General features: G+C 37.6%; 2 protein-coding genes across 2 annotated transcripts in view; one reads left to right on the forward strand and one right to left on the reverse strand.

The window, feature by feature from the left end:
* Window positions 1-8121, forward strand: part of LOC136252460 (uncharacterized) — a 49640-nt gene extending 41519 nt beyond the window's left edge. The window contains exons 4-5 of the mRNA XM_066044890.1: window positions 2150-2194; window positions 7584-8121. Of these exons, the coding sequence (XP_065900962.1) occupies window positions 2150-2194; window positions 7584-8031 (493 nt within the window). The 3' untranslated portion in view covers window positions 8032-8121. The remainder of the gene's footprint in view (window positions 1-2149; window positions 2195-7583) is intronic.
* Window positions 8122-12638: 4517 nt separating this feature from the next.
* LOC136252463 (pleckstrin-like) lies at window positions 12639-25649 on the reverse strand. Its single transcript, XM_066044894.1, has 12 exons — window positions 25529-25649; window positions 22480-22557; window positions 21771-21848; window positions 19929-20048; window positions 19314-19378; window positions 19165-19256; window positions 18659-18742; window positions 17684-17814; window positions 16692-16814; window positions 13406-13462; window positions 13257-13346; window positions 12639-12969 (listed from the first exon to the last, which is right to left on the reverse strand). Exons 1-12 carry the CDS (start codon window positions 25592-25594, stop codon window positions 12745-12747), a joined length of 1209 nt encoding a protein of 402 aa, XP_065900966.1. The 5' UTR covers window positions 25595-25649; the 3' UTR covers window positions 12639-12744.
* Window positions 25650-25674: the final 25 nt, after the last annotated feature.

Raw genomic sequence — 25674 nt, forward strand, 5'->3', positions numbered from 1 at the left:
TGTTGTAGCTGGACAGTGGTGGTAGCTATGTATACCAAATTTTCACACGTTTTACAGCAATTTCTTACCTTCCAGATCATCCACTGAAGAAGTAGCCAACAGCTAAGTTTCCCACCATTTTAGATAGTTTTTAAACCGAAGTTGTCTGTATCAGGCGAGCTCCAGAAGGGTGGGAGGCGGGGGCCCTGGAAGCCGGGCAAGATGTTGTTCAAAAATTGAAAAGGAACGTATTGGGATGAATTAGGCCAAGTTATGGGCCATTCAGGGCTCAGAACTGGCTAAAATGAAAGGAAATTTACAGCACAGGTCATTGTCCAACACCACAGAGTTGTACAGCCACACACAGCCATCTCCTGGTTGGCCAGGACCCCATCAAGACTCCAGACCACTCGTATGGGTTGCCACTGTGCTTTAAAAAGCAGCCAGCAAAAGCAGATCACTTTACTCTGGTTGACTGTGACAGTGAAACTTGATAGTGCATTCATTAAGCTTTGTGTTTTTTTGTGAAAAAATCAAACTTCCCCGTCTTGGGAGATACGAATGGTTTTCACAGATCCAGTCACATTTATTCATTTGTTCCTTGTAGCAGCTGCTGTTGACACAAGTCATGTGTTTCGGTAGTCATGGGCTTGTTCTACAAAATTACGCTATTGTAATCTTAGGTAGTGCCCCCTAGTCTTCATTTAGGTCCAGGAGTTTATTTGAATGCAGCTTTTGTACGAGGAAATACGGTACACATTTAGTGACATCACATTGTGTTTCCTATCCCTTTTATATACTCTATGGTTCGAGTTATGCTTCCTTAGTAATGCATAGCAACACATTTACCAAATTACAAAATTCATGAAGTACAATACGCTAAATCGAAATATTAATAACAACTCTTAATTAGTTATTTAGCTGAATTAATAATAGCTACATTATATACATAGTTGATTAATTGCCTATTTAGCTAGAAGGAATAGTATTAACTGCATGGATGCCTGGTCTTTAGAAGAAGCACAACATCAGCTTGTTTCAATGCATTGACATACTTTTGACAAGTCACAGATTTCAGTAGTTGTAGAAAGGCTTGTTCTACAAATTACGCTCATACCGCCCCTTGTATTAAGGTAGCGCCCCCTGGCGGTCTAGGAGTTTATTTGAATCCGGCTTTTATACAAGGAAACACAGTACAAATTTAGTGACGTCGTGTTATTGCATTTCCTATCCCTTTTATACACTCTATGGTCGGAGTTATGCTTCTTTAGCGATGCATAGCAACATAATACAAAATAATTCAAAATAATTATGCTAAATCACAATATTTACAAATCTAATCTAGCTGAATTAATAATAACAATAGCATGAATATAAGCTAATTATATACATGGTTGATTAATTGCCTATTTAGCTAGATGGGATAGTATTAACTGCATGGATGCCTGCTTTTTAGAAGTAGCACAACGTCAACTTGTTTCAATTCACATTACTTTTGCACTTCTCAGTGACTGTTCTATTAGAGTATCTCAATATACGTCTGTTTCACATGTTTACCTAATACTCTCAGTACTTTCAAATCACGAAAAGGTCCTCACTATGTTGCTCAGCCTATCTGCATACCAATTTTCTATCAGTAGTTTACCCTGTACGTAGGTGTGACAAAAATTGCAGTTGCAATTTTTGAAAATCACATGTAACTTTGCACCAAGACCTGCTTTGCACCACTTCTCTACCAATCTGTTCACAAATTAGAAGGTAAATGCACTATAAAATACTATTTATGCCCTCCACATTTGAAAAGAATCCAATAAAGCTTGTGTGAGTTATGACAATTTTTGCAAATGGTGCAAAAAGAAAATTTAACAAGATAAAAATATGAAATAATACATAATAGAAGGTATGTACTGTAAAGGCATGCAACTTGACCGATTTAGCTCAAATTTGGAATGGAGCACCCTGAGGTATGTTTCAAATGGGCTATTTCTGTTTAACGTGTGTCGGAATGCATAAAAATTTTGGTTCCTTTAAAATACACATACACTTTTCTGTTGCGAAGCTGGATGAATTAGTCTTTCTTGACCACACAACACACTTTTATGTGTCCTTATAGTATAGCTTATTTTGACAAACATATTGTGAAGGATGTGACTTGTCTGCACATTTTTAGGGACAAAGATATACTTGAGAATGCCACCACTCACAAAGGAGCAGCGTAAGTTGTTGGAATGTATATCATGTGTTTTGATCTGCACTAAATAGAATTGTCATATGTCCACAGAAATTCCCAGTTTTTTATATACTTGTGCCTTTGATCCTTGGTGTTCATATTCCTGGTTGGTATACATGTAGGCCTTGTTGTATCAATTTTTGTCAGTAAAATAATTCTAACGCATTTTGTATTATCCTTAGTACTTGGTTGTGTAGCTACAATACCACCAGACTATTATATATGGTAGGCCATTTGTTTCAAAATGATTATTTGGTATGTGCAATGAATTATTTGGTATGTGCAATGAATTATTTGGTATGTGCAATGAATTATTTGGTATGTGCAATGAATTATTTGGTATGTGCAATGGATCATTTGGTATATTCAATGATTTTAGTGTTTTATTATTTTGTGACCTATATTTTTGCGAATTATATATTTTGCGTCGGTAAATAATTTGTGTTAGATATTGTTATCATAATCGGGTTGTTGTTTAGTATCGCTATAGAGCTTATGCAGGGGCGTGGTAATTATTTCTTAGCGCCTAGCTCTCACAAATGTAAGACATACATTGCCATTCAGTTGTAGGGGTACTGTATCACTTTAACAGCAACAAGGGGTAGTCATTTCCATACTGATACCACCAACTGATGCGCTTGTGACCGGGATCAAGAAGTTTAGCTACTCAATACCTCGATAAATTGAAGCTGATTTGTTGCGAGGAAGATCCTTACTGAAACGCTAGCTAGCTATTGAGTGGGCATGAATGTCCAGATGTACTGTATGGAGGTGTATATAACTACCTCAAACTGACACCCAGTCTTTATACACTCGAGCAACTAAAATCTTATAAAAAGTCGTCAAGAGGAGTTCAGTGTCGTAAACGGATGGATGAGTGATAGTGTTTGCACTGTCAGTAGATCAATAGTTCTTGTTTACAGCACTTGTAAAACATTCTCAAAGCTTTTCCTTATGCCATCATCATAAAATTCCTTGTTTCCCATCACCACCCGCACACAGTGATCAATTTTTAGGTAGCCACATCAAATTTTAATTATTTGATTATACTTTATAGATTTTATTTTATTATTTTCCAAAAATGTGCAGCCTCAGTTTGAGGATTAATGCACATATGAAGCATGCATACAAAATGTTTTAGATCACGTGTATACACTAGATAGAAGGAGGCACAGATTGACCAAGCTTTAAGGTAAATGCATTAGCTGTGCCTAGAAACATAGCAGAAGGGTGGAAGATACAGTCCTGCATGCAGCATGGCAGCTTCAAGATCGAGATACTCTAATAGAGCGGTCAGCGATTGAAATAACAAGAATCAAGTGTATAATAAATAATCACCTCCCGCCCACATTATTTTTTGTTCCATTGGGTGATGGGAAACAACCAATATAATAATGATGACCTAAACTGAGTGGCACTTTTCGAAGTGTCCCCTATTCTGAAATCAGCAAAATAGATTTCACCACACCAAAGCATAAGTGCAAGCAAGCTGTCACTGAAGGTTGTGGAGAGCCCACTACAAAAAAGTAAGAAGTTTTCTACTCCTAAGTCTACTGATTCTGATTTAGCCACTTTTCATTACAAAATGTCTGAAGGGCTGGGAAAAGCAGTTGTGCTGTGATTGATGGCTGAGTATAATGACTCGTATGTCCCACAAACAGAATCTGTGGTTTTATCTAAACCTTTAACAGACCTGCATGAACCAAGAGCAATGGAACTGACATACAATGACCTTTTGACCAAATATGAGCAAATTTATGGGTCTATATCTTTTACATTAACCAAGCAGTCATGGTGGAGGAACATACAAGAGATCAGAGTAAATGTCATGCTTGGTTTGACCAACGTGCAGGCAGCATAACAGTATCCAAGTCACATGAAGCCTTTCACACTAGCAAGTCAGCAACCATCTGTTTCTCTGATCAAAGTTATATGCTATCCTGAGTTTACATCCTCTGCATGCCAGTATGAGTGCAAGCATGAAGATATTGCCAGGGTAGCATACACAGAAGCTTGTCATAAAAAATGTATGGTGATACAATGTGGCCTTATTTTAGATCCAGAATTTCCATTCATGTGCCTCACCAGATGGTCTAGTCTATTGTGTCATGTTTTAGAAATCAGGTGTCTTTTCTCTTGCAAAAATAAGACATTCTCTGAGGCCATTCTTCCTTTTCCTTAGAACATGACAGTAGCACTTTAAGAAGATTATATGCGTGTACTATTATCAAGTTCAACTGCAAATGAAACTATGTCGTATACAATACTGCGATTGTGTAGCTAGGAAAGAAGATGAAATAGAAGGTTGAGCTGGATTCTGATTTTATTGACTCTGCTATACGTGATGTCAAGCCATTTATTAAATTAACCATATTGCCTGAATTAGTGAGAAAGTGGTTTAGAAGGAACCAATAATGCCACTACATTTGTCAGGCAGTACAGCTATTAGTGATGCAGATGGTACAAGCTCAATTGTTGATGTAAGCGAAGTAGATTCTACTGACTCTCAGGTTGGTGAGGGGGATGCCACTGCTAGCTTTAGGAACAATGATGTCCATGCTTCTTCAAGTTCTTCTAATGACCAGCAAGGGTACTGCTATTGCGGTAAAGTGGAAGATTATGATGTCATGATTTGCTGTGATAGCAGGGACTGTGTGATAAAATGGTTTCATTTTTGTGCTTACAAATAACTGGAAAATATGGCCAAAATGGAAAATATTATTGTCCAAACTGCCACAAGCTAAGGAGCTCAAGGAAATCAAAGAAGACAAAAATCACTAATTATTTTACATGTACATTTCAATAACATAAATATCAACAATGCACATTATTTCACATACTAAATATTAACAGTGTACATTATAAAAAGATAGGTGTACTACCGAGTCACAACAAGTACATAGTACACCTATTTTTATCAATAGGAGATATGCTCTCCTTAATCACCTTTGAGCATATTAATAAAAAGAGTTGATTGCAATATCGAAAACTTTTGCCTTACCAGCCCAATAACTCTTTCAACATGTATCCTAACTTGAGACAGCTGGCAATCAGTGTCAATTTCTAACTTACTTAACTGTTTTTTTCCCCTAGTAAAAGGATGTATCTTGATATCTGCACAGTGCAGCCTGATCAATTGTGAAGCCGCAATCCACTAAGATGACATCTCCAGGCAACAGTGTTGAAAGCAGAGTACAATTTTCAGTCAAGTGTACATCGGATACCCTTCCACCCCAGCCTTTTGAGTGATGCCTATTAAAAGTTTGTATGTGTTATGCTTCCTATAGTTCAACCAAGTTTGAGCCCTTGTCATGCCAAATCTTGATGTGAAATATTTAAGCACAATTTCTTAAGAGCCGATCAAACATGGAACAGCCAGAAAAATGGCATTCAGGTATATAGCTAGCAAAACTGCAAAAGACGGCAGCCCGGTATAAAACTTCATCTGCTTATTGCCATCTTCTAAACTCTGTCTGTCAGCTGATTGTAACCAATTGACCTTCATGTTCAGTTTGGCTTCTCTTGTTCTCAGGAGTTCAAGCTCTTCCATGGACTTATACTTATACTATTGGAGTAGTTCATCATAAATATTTCTTCAGCTCGTTGTAATCTATTGAGTTCATCCAACCTCAACATTTTTCTTACTCTAGCTCATTCACCTTCTCTTGTTTCTTCTTCTCTTAACAATCTCTCCCTCTCACCTTCATATCTCTTGCTCTCCTCCTCTCAGTAATCTTTGCTGGTTGTACATGTTTTTCTTTCTTCTTCCAGTTTCCTTCTGCTAGACTCTGCACTCCTTTGCTTTTCAGTTATCAGCCAGATTCTCGGTCTGTTCCAGTATCCTTCATTTTCTGGAGGCTGCTCTTCTTTGTCTGTGACTAGCCAAGTTTCCATTTTTGTCTCTTTGGACTGTCAACACATTTGAAGACAGAAGGGATGTAGTTCAATGCAAACTGGTTGTTAGCTACTCTTTTTCTCCATTATTGCATGTTTACCACTCGGCTACATACGACCGTATGCTTCACTGCATGGCCGGATAGCTAGCTATCAATCCTTTCTGTTGACATGCAGCACTGCAATCCATTTATTTCTTCGATCCAGATCTTTTGGAAAGTATAAAAATTCGATCCACTTTCTTTCGCACATAGATATTAAAGAACAATTCACAGCACAACACTCCTGTCCGGCCTAGTTTGGGATCTTTCATCCCCTACGGCAAATGGTGGAGCAGCTCTAATGCGTGTCAGCTTAAATTTGTGTGAGCTAGGCATTTAGAAATAATTACCACGCCCTCTGATAAGCTCTATAGCGATACTAACAACAACCCGTTTATGATAACAATATCTAACACAAATTATAGCCCGCAAAATAAAACACTACAATTATTGAATATACCAAAAAAGTTTATTGAATATACCAAATAATTCATTGCACATACTAAATAGTTGTTTTTTTGTTGTTTTTTTTATTAAGGCTTTACAGCACAAGTGCTGAAGGTCTGTAGGACACTTGGTCCTATAGCCTATCCAGAGTTGTTACATAAAGTGTGTTTGAAAAGGTGGAGAAAGGAGAAAAAATCCATGACTGGACCTGGGCAGCCTCGAACCTGCAGCCATCCGATTAATGCTCGAACGCTTACAGGAGTCTGCCAGACTGTCAGGATGTTTTCTCCTTGTCAATTTCAAGTATATATATATCCATAGGAACTCTTGAGAGTAACTTATTATCCAAAGTATCCCTTGTGGAACCAAATGGACATTATAATAGTTTATTTATTAAGGCTTTACAGCACAAGTTCATTGCACATACCAAATAATTCATTGCACATATCAAATAGTTCATTGCACATATCAAACAATCATTTTGAAACAAATGGCCTACCATAATTATACCACACATTACATCTGCAATTTGACCATCACAGTTTTAAAAGAATTAGTGTCAGTGGCCATAACTAAGTCACACTGTAAAGAATTCCAATCATTAGCTAATGGCTCTTACTGCAATAATTACTTAATGCTCCATGGCCAAGCACCTACAATAATACATAATTGTGTTGAAGATTACTCTAGCATGATTGGCAGAGAGTGGAAACCTTAATTTTGTTTGTGTAGGTTGTGTAATTTATTTTGTCCTATTCTTATACTCTTCATTACTTTTTTAGATACCTTAGAGCCTTGAATGGTGGATTTTTCTCTGTTACAAAATTGTGTATATGCTTCTACCATGTATAAGATCTAGATAACTGTGGCCTTAATTTGTTAGCCCATTATGATAAATAAATTGGATATAATCAACCAGTTTTATTGGTGTTCACATGGTCAATGCCACAGATTGATGTATCATGCATAGTGTTTCTCACATATTCATGCAGGGTTCAAAGGTTGACTAGGGAGTTGAGAAGCTTCAAAAATCATGTAGCAGAGGCCACAATTAATGCAAACCCAATTGGTGATAATGTGTTTCACTGGCATGCAACTATTGGTGGTCCACCTGACAGTCCTTATGAAGGTGGAAGATTCTCCTTAAGATTCCTGTATCCATCAAGCTATCCATTCAGCCCTCCTAAAGTGACATTCGTAACACCAGTCTATCATCCCAATATTGATCCTACTGATGGCACTATTAGTTTGGACATATTGCAGACACAATGGGCCGCAAACTTGACTATTGCAACAGTGCTCTTGTCACTTCAGTCACTATTGTGTTCTCCTAATCCTGATGAGCCACTGGCACCTGAAGCAGCTAAACTGTACAAAACTGACCGAGCAAGATATGATGAGACTGTAAGGGAGTGGACACTCAAGTATGCGACGTACTAAACATTTCAACCTCTTGCAACTTTAATTTGTACTTGTATGAAGTGATAGATTTAATATTATAATGGACATGCATGCAGTCAGGTACTATTAATGTAGCCACACACAGAAATTGTGTGTTTATATTATTTTTTAATAGTAATAACTTGTCGGATACTCTAATAGAGCAGTCACAGCATATGAAAATTGTGCACCTGCAGCAACATCCCATGGACACACTTAACCTGGTAGGAGTTTCTGCAAATACAATGCACCACAGTCCTTTGTATGTCATTTTACATTACAATTAACTGTAGACTCATCATACAGTACTGTAACAGTAGTACTCTATATTAGGGATCATGGAGTTTTGTACTTTCCTGCCCTTCAGAATCACCCAAAATTTAAACAGCTTCAATTTTCCTTCAAAACAGCTTGGTGGTATTGGTTAAGCATAACCAAGCCCAAAAATACCTTCAAAGCAGCCCCCAAACCATTTCAACAAGTTTCTATGGAATTTTGAATTTTCTGCTGACTTACTGACTAACTAACTGATACCTCCAGCCAAGCATAACTCGACTAGCTATGGATAAGGCTATCAGCTTGATTTCTTCACTTGTACTATCTGATGTTACTTCAACCTGATACATGTGTCCTCCTTTGTGTCCCAGTTCTTTCCGCTGACAGTGCAAGGTGTCAATTAAAAGTAGCGTGATATGGCTTCCCTGTGGCTGTAGTGGTAGCTATTATACTTATTGCCTGTATTTCCATAGTAATTGCACTACTTCTCATACTGCTCTTCATTTGTATTGCTGTGTAGTGGATGGAACATAGCTGAAGATGAACCATAATGGCCACTGCACTTTTCAGTAATTAATTTTTGGGGTGGGTGCTCAGATGTTAAAGTTCATATTATTGTGGCATGCCTGGTGCCATTCATTAGCTGTCTTTTAGAAGCAGTATGCATGGATTCATTAGTCATAATTATGCAGAAGGAAAAGATTTTATACAAAAATAGCTAGTGAAACGAGATACCTGCAGATATATATTACAGTTATAGCTAACATGATTACGAGGGATGAGGGCCATTTTTGTCATATCCCAAGTAATCATGTTATAACTGTTATATTCTACACCCCAGTAAATGAAGTGATTATAGATAGCAATTTATAGTGAAACAGTGCCTGTTGAAGATTGAAATCAGTAAAAATTCTTGATGGATCAGACATTTTAGACTCTTTAGTGGTGCCATGCCCATCTACTCGCAATTAGTGAATGAAACAAGAGTTAATCAAAAATCCTTCTCCTTGCTCAGGTGAATAATTCTAGGTGCTTGTTATTAGAGACTTGTTACCGTTTAGATAAGGATTTCGCGGAACGTGTGAAGTTACACCATAATTTTATATGGTAAGCATAGCCACAAACGGCATGGTATATCACTTTTTTTTGGAAGTGGTTACTGAACCGAAAGATTTTTATTTTCGTGTCTAGTGGTCTCCCCGAGCATTCGACTTTAGGAGACACACCCAGTAGTTGCCCCGAGCCTTCGATTTTAGGGGGCACGAAAGTAGCGTTAGGGTTAGGGTCGGGTTCAGCCTTGGTTTCTTCTCCACCTTTAAGTTACATTCTTCTTACTAGGGCTGCACCGATTCTAGTATCGGTATCGGTATCTGGCCGATACTGCTGTTTTCATGAAGTATCAGAATCGGCCATTGTATTGTTGCAGATACCGATTCTTATCACGTGCACGGAGAATAAAATAACGTTCGTTTACTTGCTTATTTTACTAGCACAGTGGACGCCTAAAAGCATCAAGTATAACACTACCAGCAAAATTACTGATCTATGCTGAAACCTACGCGTGAAAACGCTTTACTGAGAAAAAGATCGATATACTCTAATAGAACAGTCAATAACTCTAATAGAGCAATCAGGTAGAAGTGACTGTTTCAGTATTATCATTATGATATTATCTACACTTCTCCAGAAGAATACTGGAATATCCACTGGTTTGCATTTCAGTGACTTGAATCTTGATTGGCTACTTCATTATAAACATGAACCATACTGAAAAAGTGTACAAGAATACCATGAAATGCACTATATAATAAATGTGTGCACTATGAAGTAGCTACTTTAAGGTACTTGGTATCGGTACTTGTACTTGCAGATACTTCCCAGCTGAGTACTTGGTATTTGAAGTATCGGTAAAAAGTGGAATCGGTGCAGCCCTAACTATATGTAGTGAGACTACTACATGCATGAGTAACATTTATAAGGTAGAAAAGTAGAGCTAGTAGGGGTAGTGGGTAGCTAGCAGCAGTAGCACAGTGTTTAGTCCATTGCCTACAGCTCCAGTAGTTCAGGGTTTGAGCCCAGGCTGAGTTTTGTGTGTGTGTGTTTTTTTGTAGTTTTTTTTGTTTGTTTACTGACCTTTTTTGTCTAAGTTTTACTGTCAGTTCAATAGTGAGTCCTGCTTATTGTCAATTCAGTAACCACTGCCTTTTTTTCATGGCCTTGAAAGAAAACAATACTAAAGCAAATACAAAATACGAGCCTGCAGCTACCTGCACAGCAGTCGGTGCCTCAGTAACAGGACGAGCACAAACTGGACCTGGCACCGCGAATGCACATAATTGCAGATCTCACCAAGGAGAGAAGCTTAATTTATATCTCAACCATCCCATCACTACTCCGTAAGAAAGATTGTGCTTAGCACTCAAAACGTTGGCCAATCTCTTATAAAACTGAGTGGCAGTATCACCCATTCCACCATAGTGGTGAAAATTAAAGAAGTAAAAGAGGAATTCTCTACTCCATGAACCCGCTGTTGGTATTCACGTCTCTTTTCCTTATCATGACGTTGGTATGCAGAGTGTAGGGGTTGATTTGAGGGTGCACTAGGGTTAAAAATTCTGACATCAAAGTATGACCTCTCAAATCGTCCTCCCCAAAAACCATTATAGCTGCAATGTCAAGCCTTGCATTATCATGATGGTTATATAGCCATTTTGCATTGAAGGGTCGAGTCACTAGAAAGAGGCTGAAGGTGGGGTTCAATGACAACATTGTCACAGACCTCAGAAAGTAAGTTGGCAGTTAGATCACACACTTCATTATGTCTTAAAGAAGGAAACCTGCCCTTTGGACAAGACAGAGCATGTTCTATGGTAAAAGAGTGGCCACAGGCACAGGAAGTAGGGCAGGCAGATGGTAGCCAATGATAGCGAAGCACAATCGCATCACGAAAAGCAGTTTTATGCAGTACAAAATTATGCGAGTTCAATGGAAGACAAGAAAGCCAATTGGATGCATCCTTCTCCTGAGCCAACTTGACTGAGAAACACATGTTAGGAGGAAGTTCATCAAACAAATGATTGGCTATATAATTGAAGTTGCTCTTGCAGGCTCCTAGAGTGAAACTTAGACCGCAACTGAAACTGTGCATCAATACAGTCACCTAGTTGATGTGCGTGAGAGATAATCAAGCCAATAAGACCAGCATTTACTTCTACAGAGCTGGAATGCTGCTGTGATGCAACAATCAAAGGATCAAAAACACCAAGGCCTCCTAGCCACACAGGTAAGGAAAGCAGCTTTCTCTCAACATCACCAGGGACTGTATGTTCGACCCAACAGATACCACAGTTTGCCATGGTATATCAGTTATATACCACAGTTTGTCAGTTATATATCACAGCGTGGTGCTTTTGATCTCAACCACAGGTGTGGTGTATATATATATATATACTTAATGGACATTAATTTTAATCCCTAATTCAGGCATAGTGTACTGTATATAGATTGAAGTATAGGGATTATAAGTCCATTATAGTATATCTGCAAGTATGGGAAACCTCTCTTGTTTCGCTACTTTTTGCTTTTCCCTTTTTTATTCTTAAGATTTCTAATTTTTCCATTACTGAATTACTCATGACCGTTACCAATATGGATCAGTTAGAAAGCTTGGTTTATTAGATGTTAGTGCATAAAACTACGTACTTTACACCAAAAATTTCAGTCATGAAACATAAAATTGTGTATCTACTCCATATATATCTACTATCCTGGTGCACACCCCTCCCCCTACAAATTTGGGACATGGGGATCAACAGCATTTTTGTTAAATTTCTATGTAGAAATCTTAATGTAATAGTGTTTTTCCTCAATCCTGATATATTCTTGATTTCTGTTGAATTGTGGTGGAAGCTAGGGATCAGACACTGACCTTCATGAACAACTATACTTTGTGTTGTGCAATTGTACATGTACACTTTAAATGTTTTCTTTTTTTCTTGAGACGACCAAGAGAATCGTATTCTACACAGAAATTTGCCATCCAAACATCAGGTCTTATTAAATCTGAGATATTAGAGCATTCATATTGGAATCCTCCTACAGTGTTGTTGTCCTAACTTTGACCCTATACGTGCATGCAGATGTGGCTGCTATGGATCAAGAAAGTCATGCAAAATACACCCAGTTAGCCAGAGAATGGACATAATGGATGTGGGAGAATCTTTACAACTCTCCAACATCAAGTCCTACAATGTGATAGTCTCACAATGGCTGCTAGTTTTCATTATTATATTATCTCAAATTACTAGACTATAGATACTAAACTATTGTAATTATAGGCAACATAATTATTAACATTCACACTTCTTATTATCTATTCATATAAAAAATAGTTGGTGTAGAATCTGTTAAAAATGACAATGATATACAATGAATTAATCATGGTGATGTAAATTCTTTTATAACTTTTCTAATGGTCTGTAGCCATGACAACCGGTCTTCAGCAGTTGGTGCTGCCATGACGACTCGTTCTCCACTGGAAGTGGTCAAGGAGAACCTGTTACGCTTGATGTGTTGCTTGACTGATGAGGCGGCATCGCTTTTGTCATCCATTTCAGCTACAGTACAATCCTTTAATGGGATACTTCCTGACAACTTGCTCTCCTGTAAGAGAGGATAGGATAGTTAAATAGGTCAACAGGGATTTTGTAGGGAAGCATTAAAGCCATCACCCCTTGAAATTTACCATTTCTCTGCAAGTACTATCTGTTGTGAAGCATAAATAATACAAAATGCCTCAATCTCACAATGGCTATTGGGAAGGCATCTGCACTCCCAAGTGTTCAACTTTCTTAGTCAATTAGAAAAGATTTAGATAACTGAAGTTATTTTACCTGGCCAGCACTTTACGCATGTACACATAGACATGTTGCTTTACATGATGGACACACCTTTGATCCTTTACAGTAGTACAAATATGGTGAATTTTCTCTGATTATAAACTTGCGAGCCTTCCAGTCCTGCTTAACATGTTTTAATCTCTACAAAACAAACACAGTAGTGGGATTACTAACAGTGAAGATTGTGCTGTGTTTGTTACCTTCTTCATCAGAAAACCTTGTTTGATAACAGGACCAGCAGGATCACCTGGTGTGGCCTACAATATGACAACAACAAAGACTAATAATGAACTGGTAACTGTTAGTTTGTAAATGTTCATGTTAAAAAAGCTTAAAAGTTTTCACAATGAGCCAGACAACAAATCAAGACACACGGTAGGTAGTACCAGCACGCTACACCACATGTATATTGACAGGAAGAAAGAATGCATGATTTTCACACATGATTTTCACACATGCATAATATAGTTCCATAATCCCACACCATTTTTGCATCATAGCTGTCTGCCAGGTAGGGCAGGCCACACACCAAATTTGATTGAATTTGAAAATGATGTGTACTTAGGCTAGCCATCATAGCAATGCCTTTGATGATTTGAAAAAACAAAGAAGTAACAACTACACAGTAACAGCTACAGAGTAACAGATACAGAGTAACAAAGAAAAACCAAACGAGTATAAAATTGTTAGTTTAGCTTCAATCTCTTGCAAGCTAAACTAACAGCAACCTTATGACGTGCTAATAAAATTGTAGAGTCTAGATACTCTAATAGAACAGTCGCCATGGAGACAGACATGGCGCACTCCTGAATTTTTAAAATAAAATAGTTGATGTAACAAAAATAATAAGGTTGCCAGTCAAAACCAGCCAACTTGATAATTCCCAATGTGTCACTTGAGTACAAAGTGACCTGCCTAATATTGTCACCTGCTTACAACATTTGTAAGACGGTTAGTCTGATGGTAACTACTGAAGTATGTATGTTTGGCAGGCTTCCATTGAAATTACCATACATTGAGAATGATTAGCAGAAGAAAATACTTGTGAATGGCCTATCCTTTTCTCATTCATGAGAAAATGTTTGTGCAAAGCAATTTAGCATTTGGGGTGTGCTTACAACTGGTCGGCCATGGGTGTACACTAGCGTAGGTGGCTAATTTTTGGCAGAGAAGTGGAAAACATTCATGATACTGAGGGCAAGACCAAGGCATGACCAGCAATGATATAATTTTTTTATAAACAATAATAATTATAGTGTTGGTTTGAGGTGAGACTAAGGCACACCGTAGTGATCAACTATTTCAAGCGCCACATTTCCCTTGATTTCCTTCTCCTGTCATTTACTGATGTTTGTACCTCTGTTTGAATCAGGTGGCATTGTGCATGACTGTAGCCTTGCACTTTAGCTTGATGTAAAAACTTAGCCTCTTGTGGTATTACTCTAAGATCAGGCTCACACCCTTCATGATTGTTGCATGATTCGAATACTACTACTGTACTTATAAATATACATCCCCACTCACTGCATGAATGCTTAACTCACGATCATGCATGGAGGGTTGGAGATACTGTGCAAGTATAGTTACAGCTATACAGGCCTGCTAAAGGAACAAAAAGTTTAACATTACTCCAGGAGGCATTTAATTAAAAATATTTTTACACAAAAGACATAATTGAAATATGGTAAGAAAATATTATAGTAGAGCAGCACAGTGCGATAGTTGTACACTTTTTGATACAATTATGAAACTTTCCATATAAGTTGTATATTTTTTAATATAGTGCCATCACATATTTGACCTTTACAGCCATTTTTGTATTGAAAATTCATCGTTTTTGTCTTTATCTCCTTGAGGCAACAATTTATACAGTTTCAAATTAAAGGTACTGCTAAAACAAACTACTCGGCTTTTACTTGAAGTTAATAGGTGATTGCATTCCAAAGTTATGATCATTTATATTAACCATGAAATTCTATGAATTACTTGCCCATTAGTAATTTATATCGCAAGGGAAAAGAATTTTAAGACTTATAAATTCTGCCTTTTAAAAACCAGGTTAGAAACTTCTTATGCGACGAAAATCACCTTTATTAGTCCATCTAACATCAAATGTAGCAAGAAAACACTTACTGGCAGCCAGATATAGAATTTTTTTTTAAATCGTCAAAACTTGAAATTTCGTCTGCCTCACTCACTCACCACAGTCGCAAGCCTAGAGCTCAAACGAAGCAGCGCACGGCCACCATTTTACGCCACAATAACAAACTCACTAGTGGGATGTACCTTTTGGGGTTCCAATGAGTGTGTGCCCTCTGTGCCTCGTCTTTTCTTTTATTTTCAATCAGGCTGCTTGTTTTCTTCTTCATCCAACGAAACCATATTTAGGTGTTAATTTTCCATATCAACACTTTCTTTAAGCAGCATAATAGAAGCCACAAAATTATTTAAGGTGCTTAGACTACGCTACTGTACGGAGGTACCAGTACTCCACAATAGGTCACAAGATCACGCCCATTCTTTATTCTATGTATTATTGAATGAGACCACGATGACCACACCCCTTTTACGCTAGCTGTATTAGTGACCACACACCTTCAAGTTGGTAGGCTGACTCAAGATACTCTAATAACCAATCAAAACCACGATGATCACACCCCTTTTTGGGCAAGCACACATCTTTGCAGGCTGACTTGAGATACTCTAATACAGCAGTCACCCTAATAGAACAGTCACATGTTTATAGCTAGCTGTATGTTATAGCAAAAAAGTAAACAAACTAGTATATTAAAAATTATAATTTAAAAATGAGGTAGGAATCTAAGCGATAAAAAGTAGTGAAATAAGAGATGAACAATGGTAGCTAGCTCAGTGAGAAATCCCTATTTTGACATGGTATATAGTACAACAATTATTTTGTGTTCGATGCCAACGTAGGCATTTCCCACTGTAATAGCTACCATTGTTCATCTCTTATTTCACTACTTTTTATCGCTTGGATCCCTACTTCATTTTTAAATTCATAAATTTTAATCTAGTTCTTAGAGCAACACCTTTGATTTGATACCATGTTTTAACAGTGTAAAATAATGCCTCAGGGAGATAGACAAAAATTATTAATTTTCAATGAAAAAATGGCTGAAAGGTCACCAAAGGTCAAATCCGTTATGCTCTATATAAAAAACATATGTTATGAGGAGCACAATTTGTGTGGAAAGTTTCATAATTGTATCACAAAGTGCACGAAATGCTCATTTTTGGTGCTATTCCGCTCTACTATAAAGTCGTGAAATTCATGAATGTTTTCTTACGTCAATAACTCCCAAAGCACAGCATACAGTGCCTATTGCCATCACTAAATATTCTAATAGAGCAGTCAGAAAAGTGTAGGCTGTAATTAATGGAACTAAATAAGTGATCATCAAGTGCAAGATTACTACCGGCAGTGTGTATGCACAGACACACGTACACACACATATAACTCACAAAAGGCCACGGTGAGTCCTGAGTGTTTGCTGCTGTAGTGAGCAAGTCATTATCATCAGAACTAGAGTCACTCTCATCACTGCTGTCCAGTAGATCCAGCATTTGACCAGGATTGAATGCACTCTAATAGGAATAGCATGAAGTTTAACCGCTGGTAATATGTGTAACAAGTAAGTTGGAAAATTCAGCAAACAAGGTGTACCTTTGTAAACCATTCAATAAAATTGTTGTTGTTTTTTTTGTTTTTTGAAAAATAACAAATCCACTAAGCCTTTATGTTCCTTCGCAAAAATTCCTAGTTTACGGGATATATTACAAAGCAAAGCAATCACCACTCACACAACTTTTGATTACCTGCAATTCACATAATAAGCCTTAATTGTTTAAAATTCTTAGCAAGTAAATTAGTAAAGTATTTTCTTAATCATGAGCTCTATATACATAATTTTCCCAACCATATAGTTGTCACATTTATCATTCATAACAATGTGACTACCTCTATCACACCACTGTGCTATTCGTTAGTACAGTGCCCCTTTGAACCTCTATTGTCTGAACACTTGGTTATCCAACCAGTCGAAATGACTGCTCTATTAGAGTATTTTGTCTAAGAGTATTTGACCAGTATTCTGTATATAAAAAAGAATGGTTACTGTTACTGGCTACCTTACAGTGCTTTCTCGATTATCTGACCCCCTTGGAACCAAGAAATGTTCAGATAATCAAAGTCTTAGTGTTACTATCACAATGTCACCCTTTGTGTTGTATACAGTGTAGCCATTCTATAAGGGACCCTACGGAAAAAAGTTTCATTAATAATTTCATTAAAACAAAGAGGTACATATGTCCATGTGTACCTCCTTCATATGAAGCCAGAATTGTTGAGACCACACACCGTTTGTCTTTACTATAACAACGTTTTTATTGTATCCCTGATTTGGGGAGTTTGTTAAGAGGCTTGTCACTATATTAAACTAAAATGGTTGACTTACAAACTTATAGTAGACAAAGGAAGAGTCAATGAACTCTCTGCACATAATGGTCGGTGTGATCTTCCTTTGGGGGCCGCCCACACAATGTTGTTGTATTAGTTCATGATCCACACATTGGAAGTGACCCTCCACTAGAGGTGAGGTAATATGACGTGATTATGATATTATATAGTGAGATGGTGTATTATGTACAGTGGGTAGAAATGCACGCACACACACACACACACACACACACACACACACACACACACACACACACACACACACACACACACACACACACCACACACACACACACCACACGCACACACCACACGCACACAACACACACACACCACACGCACACACACACACCACACGCACACACACACACCACACGCACACACACACTACACACACGCACACTACACACACGCACACTACACACACGCACACTACACACACGCACACTACACACACGCACACACACACCACACACACACACACACACACCACACACACTACACACACACACACTACACACACACACACTACACACACTACACGCACGCACGCACGCACGCACGCACGCACAGGGTTGGGAAATATTGAAAAAAGTGCACCACGATATATCATGGATGTATTTTGATATTATCACAATATTACATGCAAATTAGAAACATTATGTAATATTAATAAGTGGACATTTTTCTATCAAACTCGTATTGTGTATCCATCCCAAAAAAAACAACCCTTTAGCTATAAAAATTACACATATTAAATGTAGTTTGCTGTATTTGTACGACAGATATACATTAATGATATTTTATTTTACATTACAATATATCATGAACTTGATATATCACACTGTGTAAAAATAGCCTCAATACAATTATCGTCTTATGCTTTTATTATGATAGCAATGATATATCATATTGCCCAACCCTACCACACACACGCATGCATGCACACACACACACACCACATTAGACGTACATAACATTTCTCCAGCCAGACTAACTGCTTCATTTCTGTCCTTGGCAAAGTACCAAGCAATCAACCAATCAATTGCAGCCTCTCCTAATCACCAACAAGAAAGACTTAAGTAAACTCTATAACGTCATATTTAGTGTATAAGGATGTCACTGAAGATAATATACATACAGCACATGTAATTGCTTTTCACTACGTCAAGTGTTTGCCTGAGAATAGGTAGAAACCAAAATGGAGTAACTTAGTTTGTGAAAGCTCATTATTACTATACGTATTGTACAGTACAAATTGTACGTGCATGCTCAAACAGTGTTCAATCTAGTGGGTAACTGCTGATCATTTTAAACCCACAAAACAATGCATGTGAACTATAGCAAAATAGTAGTGTGTGGTTTTTAATTGATCTGAGACATTTTCTATCCTTGAAAACAAGTAGCTTGATGCAGAATTCTAACTTTTTCGTAAAAAAGAAAATTTTGATATGCATGACCATTGTGTATACAACATACCTGAGAAGCACTTTTTAATCTGTATAGTTTTCAGTGTTACATCTTGAACTTTGACCCCAGCATCTCGGTCCTGCATTGCTTGTAGGATGTCCCTGTATCAAATGTAGCCAATGAAACAACAGTACATCATGTTGGTAAGGTGTCCTCACTTTTGACTGGCAGGTGGGGATGCTGTGTTACGTCTCATGCTCCCCGCTCCACTAGCTTGAAGTGACTGTAACAGAGAGGGATATGTATATAACAGGACACAGCTGGACCTTATCATGTGTCTATTAAACGTCTTTCTGTTAGATAGTACAGTGAAACCAGTGTTCACCTGTTTTTAAACTGATCATTATCAAAAGTGTAATTTGTGTACAAAGCGATCTAACTTATGTAGCCGCCTGTTTAATAAGGTCACTGTGTAATAAGGTCACCTGTAATAAGGTCACCTGTCCTACCAGGGAACTTGCAAATGTGTCATAATGTTGACATACTTGTGTACAAAGGTGACCTGCCTAAATCCACCTGCCTTAAAAAAGTTTTGGCCTTATAAGGCAATTAAATACATGGATAGGTTTCCATCACTCTCCATCTAACAGGTCACCCATAGTACAGGTGATATAACGTAACATTTGCACACAATATACACTTGGTTTATTGGTTCCCCCAATGGAAATGTAACTCCATCCTTTAGTTTAGGCTTTGTACATAACTGATAGTTCACACATATACTGAACTGACTGAAATCATTAGAGGTAACAAGCCTCTACTAGTACACTAACTTGTTTTGCCTGTTCACTGATCACCTTCTCAATTGAGTCAGCCCAGTCAGTCAGGGTGGCCTGGTCTGGTGCCTGTACTAACAGCTCCTTACCACACAATGAACTGAGCTGCATCAGAAACTACAACCATTATCAATAATAACAAATACTGTACAATACCAGTAAAACATATGGACATAATATAGAACTTCTCCTAACAAGGTAACAATGTAAAAGAACAAAACAAAGTTGTTATTTTTACAGACCCATAATTTATTCTATGGCTATTGCTACAACACTATCAAACATATCGGTTGTATGAAGGTAAATTTAAAGTTAGTTTGAGGTGAGCTGGCATGAAGAGTTTAGTCCCAACAGGTCCAGTTTCATTCCCCCGAAAGAGGACACCTCTCTATTGCAGCAAATATAAGTCAAATATTGTTCACACAAAAGCATCCGTCACACAGAGGTTTCACTGTATTTGATATTATGTACAGTACTGGGGTACTATGGAGCTTGAATACCAAATAACTGTAATATCAAGCCACTGACCTTATAGCAATGACTATTGTATATTTTGCTTTGAATATCAAATTAAATTACACAAATACAGCAAAACAAAATGTACTCTCTGTGCAAAATGTAAAGCATGTTCTTGCCTAGTAGAGGCAAATATTTCATCTTGATATTGTTTTAATTAAACATTACATATAGTAGGATAGATGTCATTTACTAGAAACTTATAATAGACACTAGTTCTAAATGTTTCACTTAAGTTACTTAAAGATGGAATTCTGTCAGCAGCTGATCGACTGCAGTATACCCATACAGTAAAAAACTTTGGCAAATAGCGTTACAATCACCAAAGTTTTATCTGCAAATTATTTTTAGCAATCACATGAGCAGATTAGCCATGATGAAAAGATGGGTATCGAAGTATCGTGACAGGTATCGTGGGTATTTCCAAGCATTCATTGTCTCACAAGAGTTCACGAAAATCTAAACACTTCTTTTGACATTACAAGAACCAGCGAATGATGCTTACACTTGTACAGTAGCTACCATTAAAATTCAACATTGTTACGAGCTAGTGCAAGTGATCAAAAGACTTGCTAATTAAGGAGTGTGGCAGTCGTTTCCTTCATGAGTTGTCATCCATTAATGTGAGGGATAAAGACTTACGATTGATGTGGCTGCCACGCCACTTAATTGGCGAATTGTTTAATCACTCACATGTAGTGAGGTTGAATTTGAGCAGCACAGTACATGGTAGTCAGGTGAAGCCCCACTCGCCAAAGTTTTTTTTCATCAATTTTGAAATAGTGGGTCTTCACAAAACTTTTTTACTGCCAAAGTTTTTTACTATACGGTATGTGTTTGATGCTTATAAGGGTACAGAGTGATGGTGATTGAAACCAAACACCAAAGGAAGGTGTTGATATGAGCTCAAAGGAAGGTGTTAAAACAGACAGCATAAGAAGCCATTACAGTTCAGATTTGTGGGACAAAGCCAGTAATACCACAACACATGTTGGTATAATTCAATACTACTTCTTCAGTATTGTCAACAATAAAACTAAAAATGATAGTAGTCAATAACATAGACAGGTTTACATGTGACTTAATTGTTGATATTACATTTAACTAACCATGACATCTCATTAAGATCACACATTAGTATCCCACACATGAAACCTGATATCTTATACTATAGCATACACACATTGGCATACACCATACACACACATACGAACATACACATGCATGCACACACCCACACATGGCACACACTACAACACACACAGCACACACTACAACATATACGTATGTACACACACGTACGCATTACACACACACACTTACAGATTTCTTAGTGGTTCCACTGTTGGGTACAATTAACGATGCTCCAGCCAGATCAATACTCCCAGCTGGCATGGGATCCTAAAATAATGCAAAGGAGTTAAATGTGATATATTGTTTGTGTGCATAGGAAGTGGTAGTCCCTTAGGGTCTCATAGTATTTGACACTTTGAGACCAGCTATTTGCGACTGCTTTATAGACAATATTCCCTTTTAGAGGTAAAATTGTATTATTTATTGCAACAACAGGATATGATGATGTAGAGCCAACCTGATTCTTATTCCAACCTATCATGCATGCACATTTAGTTACATTAGAAATGCCTGGTAGCAGCTACGTACAATACATTATATCAAATTTTCATCTAATCTGTCTATTAAAAACTCTGTTACAATGTGCATGTGATTTGAATGGAAGTCCTGAAGTCAGGAAATTTCTGTGAAATTATTGAGCACATTTGGTGTAATATACCAAACAATTGCACACTGGCCTTCAGTAGTGTCTCTAGTGTGAAGATCTAGCAGTCAAGTGCTTGTGTATGTTATATAACAATAAAATGGATGGCACTAATCTTTGCACTTACAGTACTAAACCCTATGTACAAGTACAACAGTTACATGTATACCAGTAGATATCAACACTCATGATACTATGCAAAGAACACCTCTCAGTCTTAAAAAGTAGGCCAGACAGACAGACAGACAGACATACTCCTCTGTTCTTGTAGTAATGTAAAGTATCATCCATTAGTGTGAACCATCTAGTCCTCCAGTTACGACGAACATGACCCTGTAACAATACCAATTGTGTGGATGTGGCTGTGGCTGTGTGGCAAATATGATTACAAATTAATACTTATACAGGCTGGGAACACATTAATTTTCCAGATTCACAGCAAAGTTAACCTTGTATATAGTGTTCAAGGGAAATACAGCACAAATGATTATACTGTATGGAGTCAAATTTTCGTAGTAACATAATTTTGCAATTTTCATAAATAGCTGGCAGTTCTGAAAATTTTTCCTACGAATATTCAGAATTTCTGCTAATTACTGCGAATTGGTGAAAATGTGCCAGCTTAATTTGTTTCACTTTTTCAAGGCGTCTTGGAAACCCTCACAAGTAGCTTGGCCCGTTATCTTGAGAAATACCGTCAACTGCTATATCCGAAGCCAACAAAGAAGTTGAGAAAACCCTCAAGAATAAGCATGAAGATGCGAGGAAGAGAGGATGCTACCAGAGACATGACAGGAAACAGAAGGCTGCTATTGGAAACCATGCACTGGTAGTACATGTGAGCACCCCCGGAAATAACAAACATGTTGAGCTAATCTTTTTCAGCAAATTCCAAACAATATTTCCACTCTTTGTTACCTTTACAGCAAATGGATTGTGCACATTTCCTATCTCCCTCTGGCAAAGGAACATTTCTTCTTGAATCAGCGTCCACCTAGCTATCCTTGTATATGTGAAATCCTCTCACGCAGAAAGAAGACTGTGTTTCTGGCATTGTCGTTATCGATCACTAGCACCTCAGTTGATTAGAAGTCCATCTGCGTCTCAATTAAATTAGCTATAATTATGAAAATTAACCGCCAGTATAGCTCAGCATATTTTTACAATTTTTTATCACGAAAATTTTGTTTGGCAAATATTTTCAAGTTTTACGAAATTTTTGCGCTACGAAAATTTGGTGTTATACGGTACTACCTTACTGTAACTATATGAGATCCATTAACAATGTCAGTACTCCAACTGTAACTTTTTAACACCATCTTACCCCTCAGGCTAAACAATCAGTGACACCATAGCTACAGTTTATGCTGCAATAATTGTTACCATTAACAGGTGAGGTCATACACAGTGTCACTGTGCTATTTCAGGATGGAAGCCATCACAAGTCATTGCCTAGTAACTCACAAAAATCAATTTTATACCACAAAAACTTTTCCAGTCCCACAGTAATTATTTCATTCTTAATAGCATGAACTGTAAAAACTGGTGAGAAGATTCCACTGGATTTTGATTATAAGAACCAACTCTAATACACATTAGGAATACACAACTGCTGATATCACGGGCCTAAATGCATGTCATTCAACTAGTATTTTAAAATAAGAAACATTATATTTCTCTGCTCATCTTTTCAATATGTACATACATAACTGATCAAAATCGTCAACATGTTATTTCAGGGTCACACTCAATTGTACCTATACAGTAACATGTTAGTAGTTGACTTTCAGTATTTGATACAAGTTCATTCACACACGCACAATTGATATAACACAACACCATACATCTATCATTAACCTGAACAACAGTTGGTCCCTAATGTCGAGATTTGGCAACTGGTGAATATAAACACGTCATTCATCATATGTGATATTGCACTACAACCAGCTCTCAGTAACGAACTCTTTAAACCCAGAATTTTAACTGTTTCAGAGGTAAAGATGTATAGACTAGGACCTGTATGTTGGGACCAAACTCTTTGTGGAGGTAACTGTTCTAATAGTTTTTCCATTGTAGTTCACTTTTTTTTGAAATGCTATTGACACCGATTGTCGGTGTCAATAAGCACCACCTGAAGCTACTGACACCAACCAGACAAAACATAGAAAAAAAAGAAAAACAAAAATTGCAAATCCCTGACCCTTAGCCATTATATGGCGTGGTTCATGGTGCTAACCATTCAACTACCATGCAGTGCCAACTGGCAACATCTCTTCTTTTCTACCTTATAAATGTGAGTCGAAAAGGATGCTCAGGATACTATGTTTAAGAAGACCAGTGAAGAAGAAACCAATGCTGAACCCGACCCTAACACTGAAAAGTTTGCCTGTTTAGCATAATCATGTCCTTCACTGTCTGTATGAAGGTATAAGTTTTTGGTGAGTTCAAGGTGAGCTAGGGTTGGCCCGGCTTTTCCAGGACAGTTGCTTCGCTCCCACTCACCTCGAACTCACCAAAAACTTACCTTCATACACTAGTATGTTTGATTTTTGAGTTGCTTGGCCAGTGTCAGTAGCTTTTAGTGGTGCCTAATGACACCGACAACTGTGTCACACTGTGTAATTTGGGGAAGGTACATGCTTCGTCAACCAAATCTGTGAAGATCACCAGATGGGTCTACAATGATTACCGGTTCCCTTCCATGCACACTGACACATTCAGGCCGGGTTGTGCAAGAAAGCTTTATACGTAACAGCAAGACTGGTAAAGAAATATCAGGTTCCTCAATAGTAAAATGTTATCCTAACGTATTATGGTATACCTATTCATAGATAATTATCTATGACTTATTCAGCTAAAACACTGGCTACATTCAGGCTTCCTATGTACACCATGTGCCCACCAAAATGGGAGGGCCTAATTACTACAATATAGATATTTCCATCTCCTACACGAATGAAAGCACTGCATATGTTCAAGGGCCTTAAGGAACAGTCTACGTGTAGTTGCAGATTATAGAGACCGCTCTTTATCGTCTACGGTGGGATTACATTAAATGACTTCTCTCCGAGCTTCTCTCAAGGGCAAAAGGTCACGGTGTGTGTATGCTAAATCAAACATTAACAAAATTGAGACAAAGACCTTCCACATAAAGAACCCATAGTTTTATATGATCCATTTGTATTATAAAAATGCAGGGTGTTCGTGGTCATCGTACAAGTGCCCGTTTCAAATACCCAACAAAGAAACACACGCTGTGCTCTTTGTTCTCAACAAATGAGTTACTAGCTAGTTAGTTGTGTACCTTTTTGACAAGAAAGCCTTCTTTGATCGGCTTCTTCGCCTCGCTCTTGGCAGCTTCCGACATCATGACAGTCCGAGATCTTCGCCCATAAATTAATTTTGAATTTTTTTATTTCAGAGTATTTATAACTCTATTCGCCCACAATC

Source organism: Dysidea avara, chromosome 4 (assembly GCF_963678975.1).
Source record: "Dysidea avara chromosome 4, odDysAvar1.4, whole genome shotgun sequence".
In the NCBI taxonomy this organism is placed as follows: Eukaryota; Metazoa; Porifera; class Demospongiae; order Dictyoceratida; family Dysideidae; genus Dysidea; species Dysidea avara.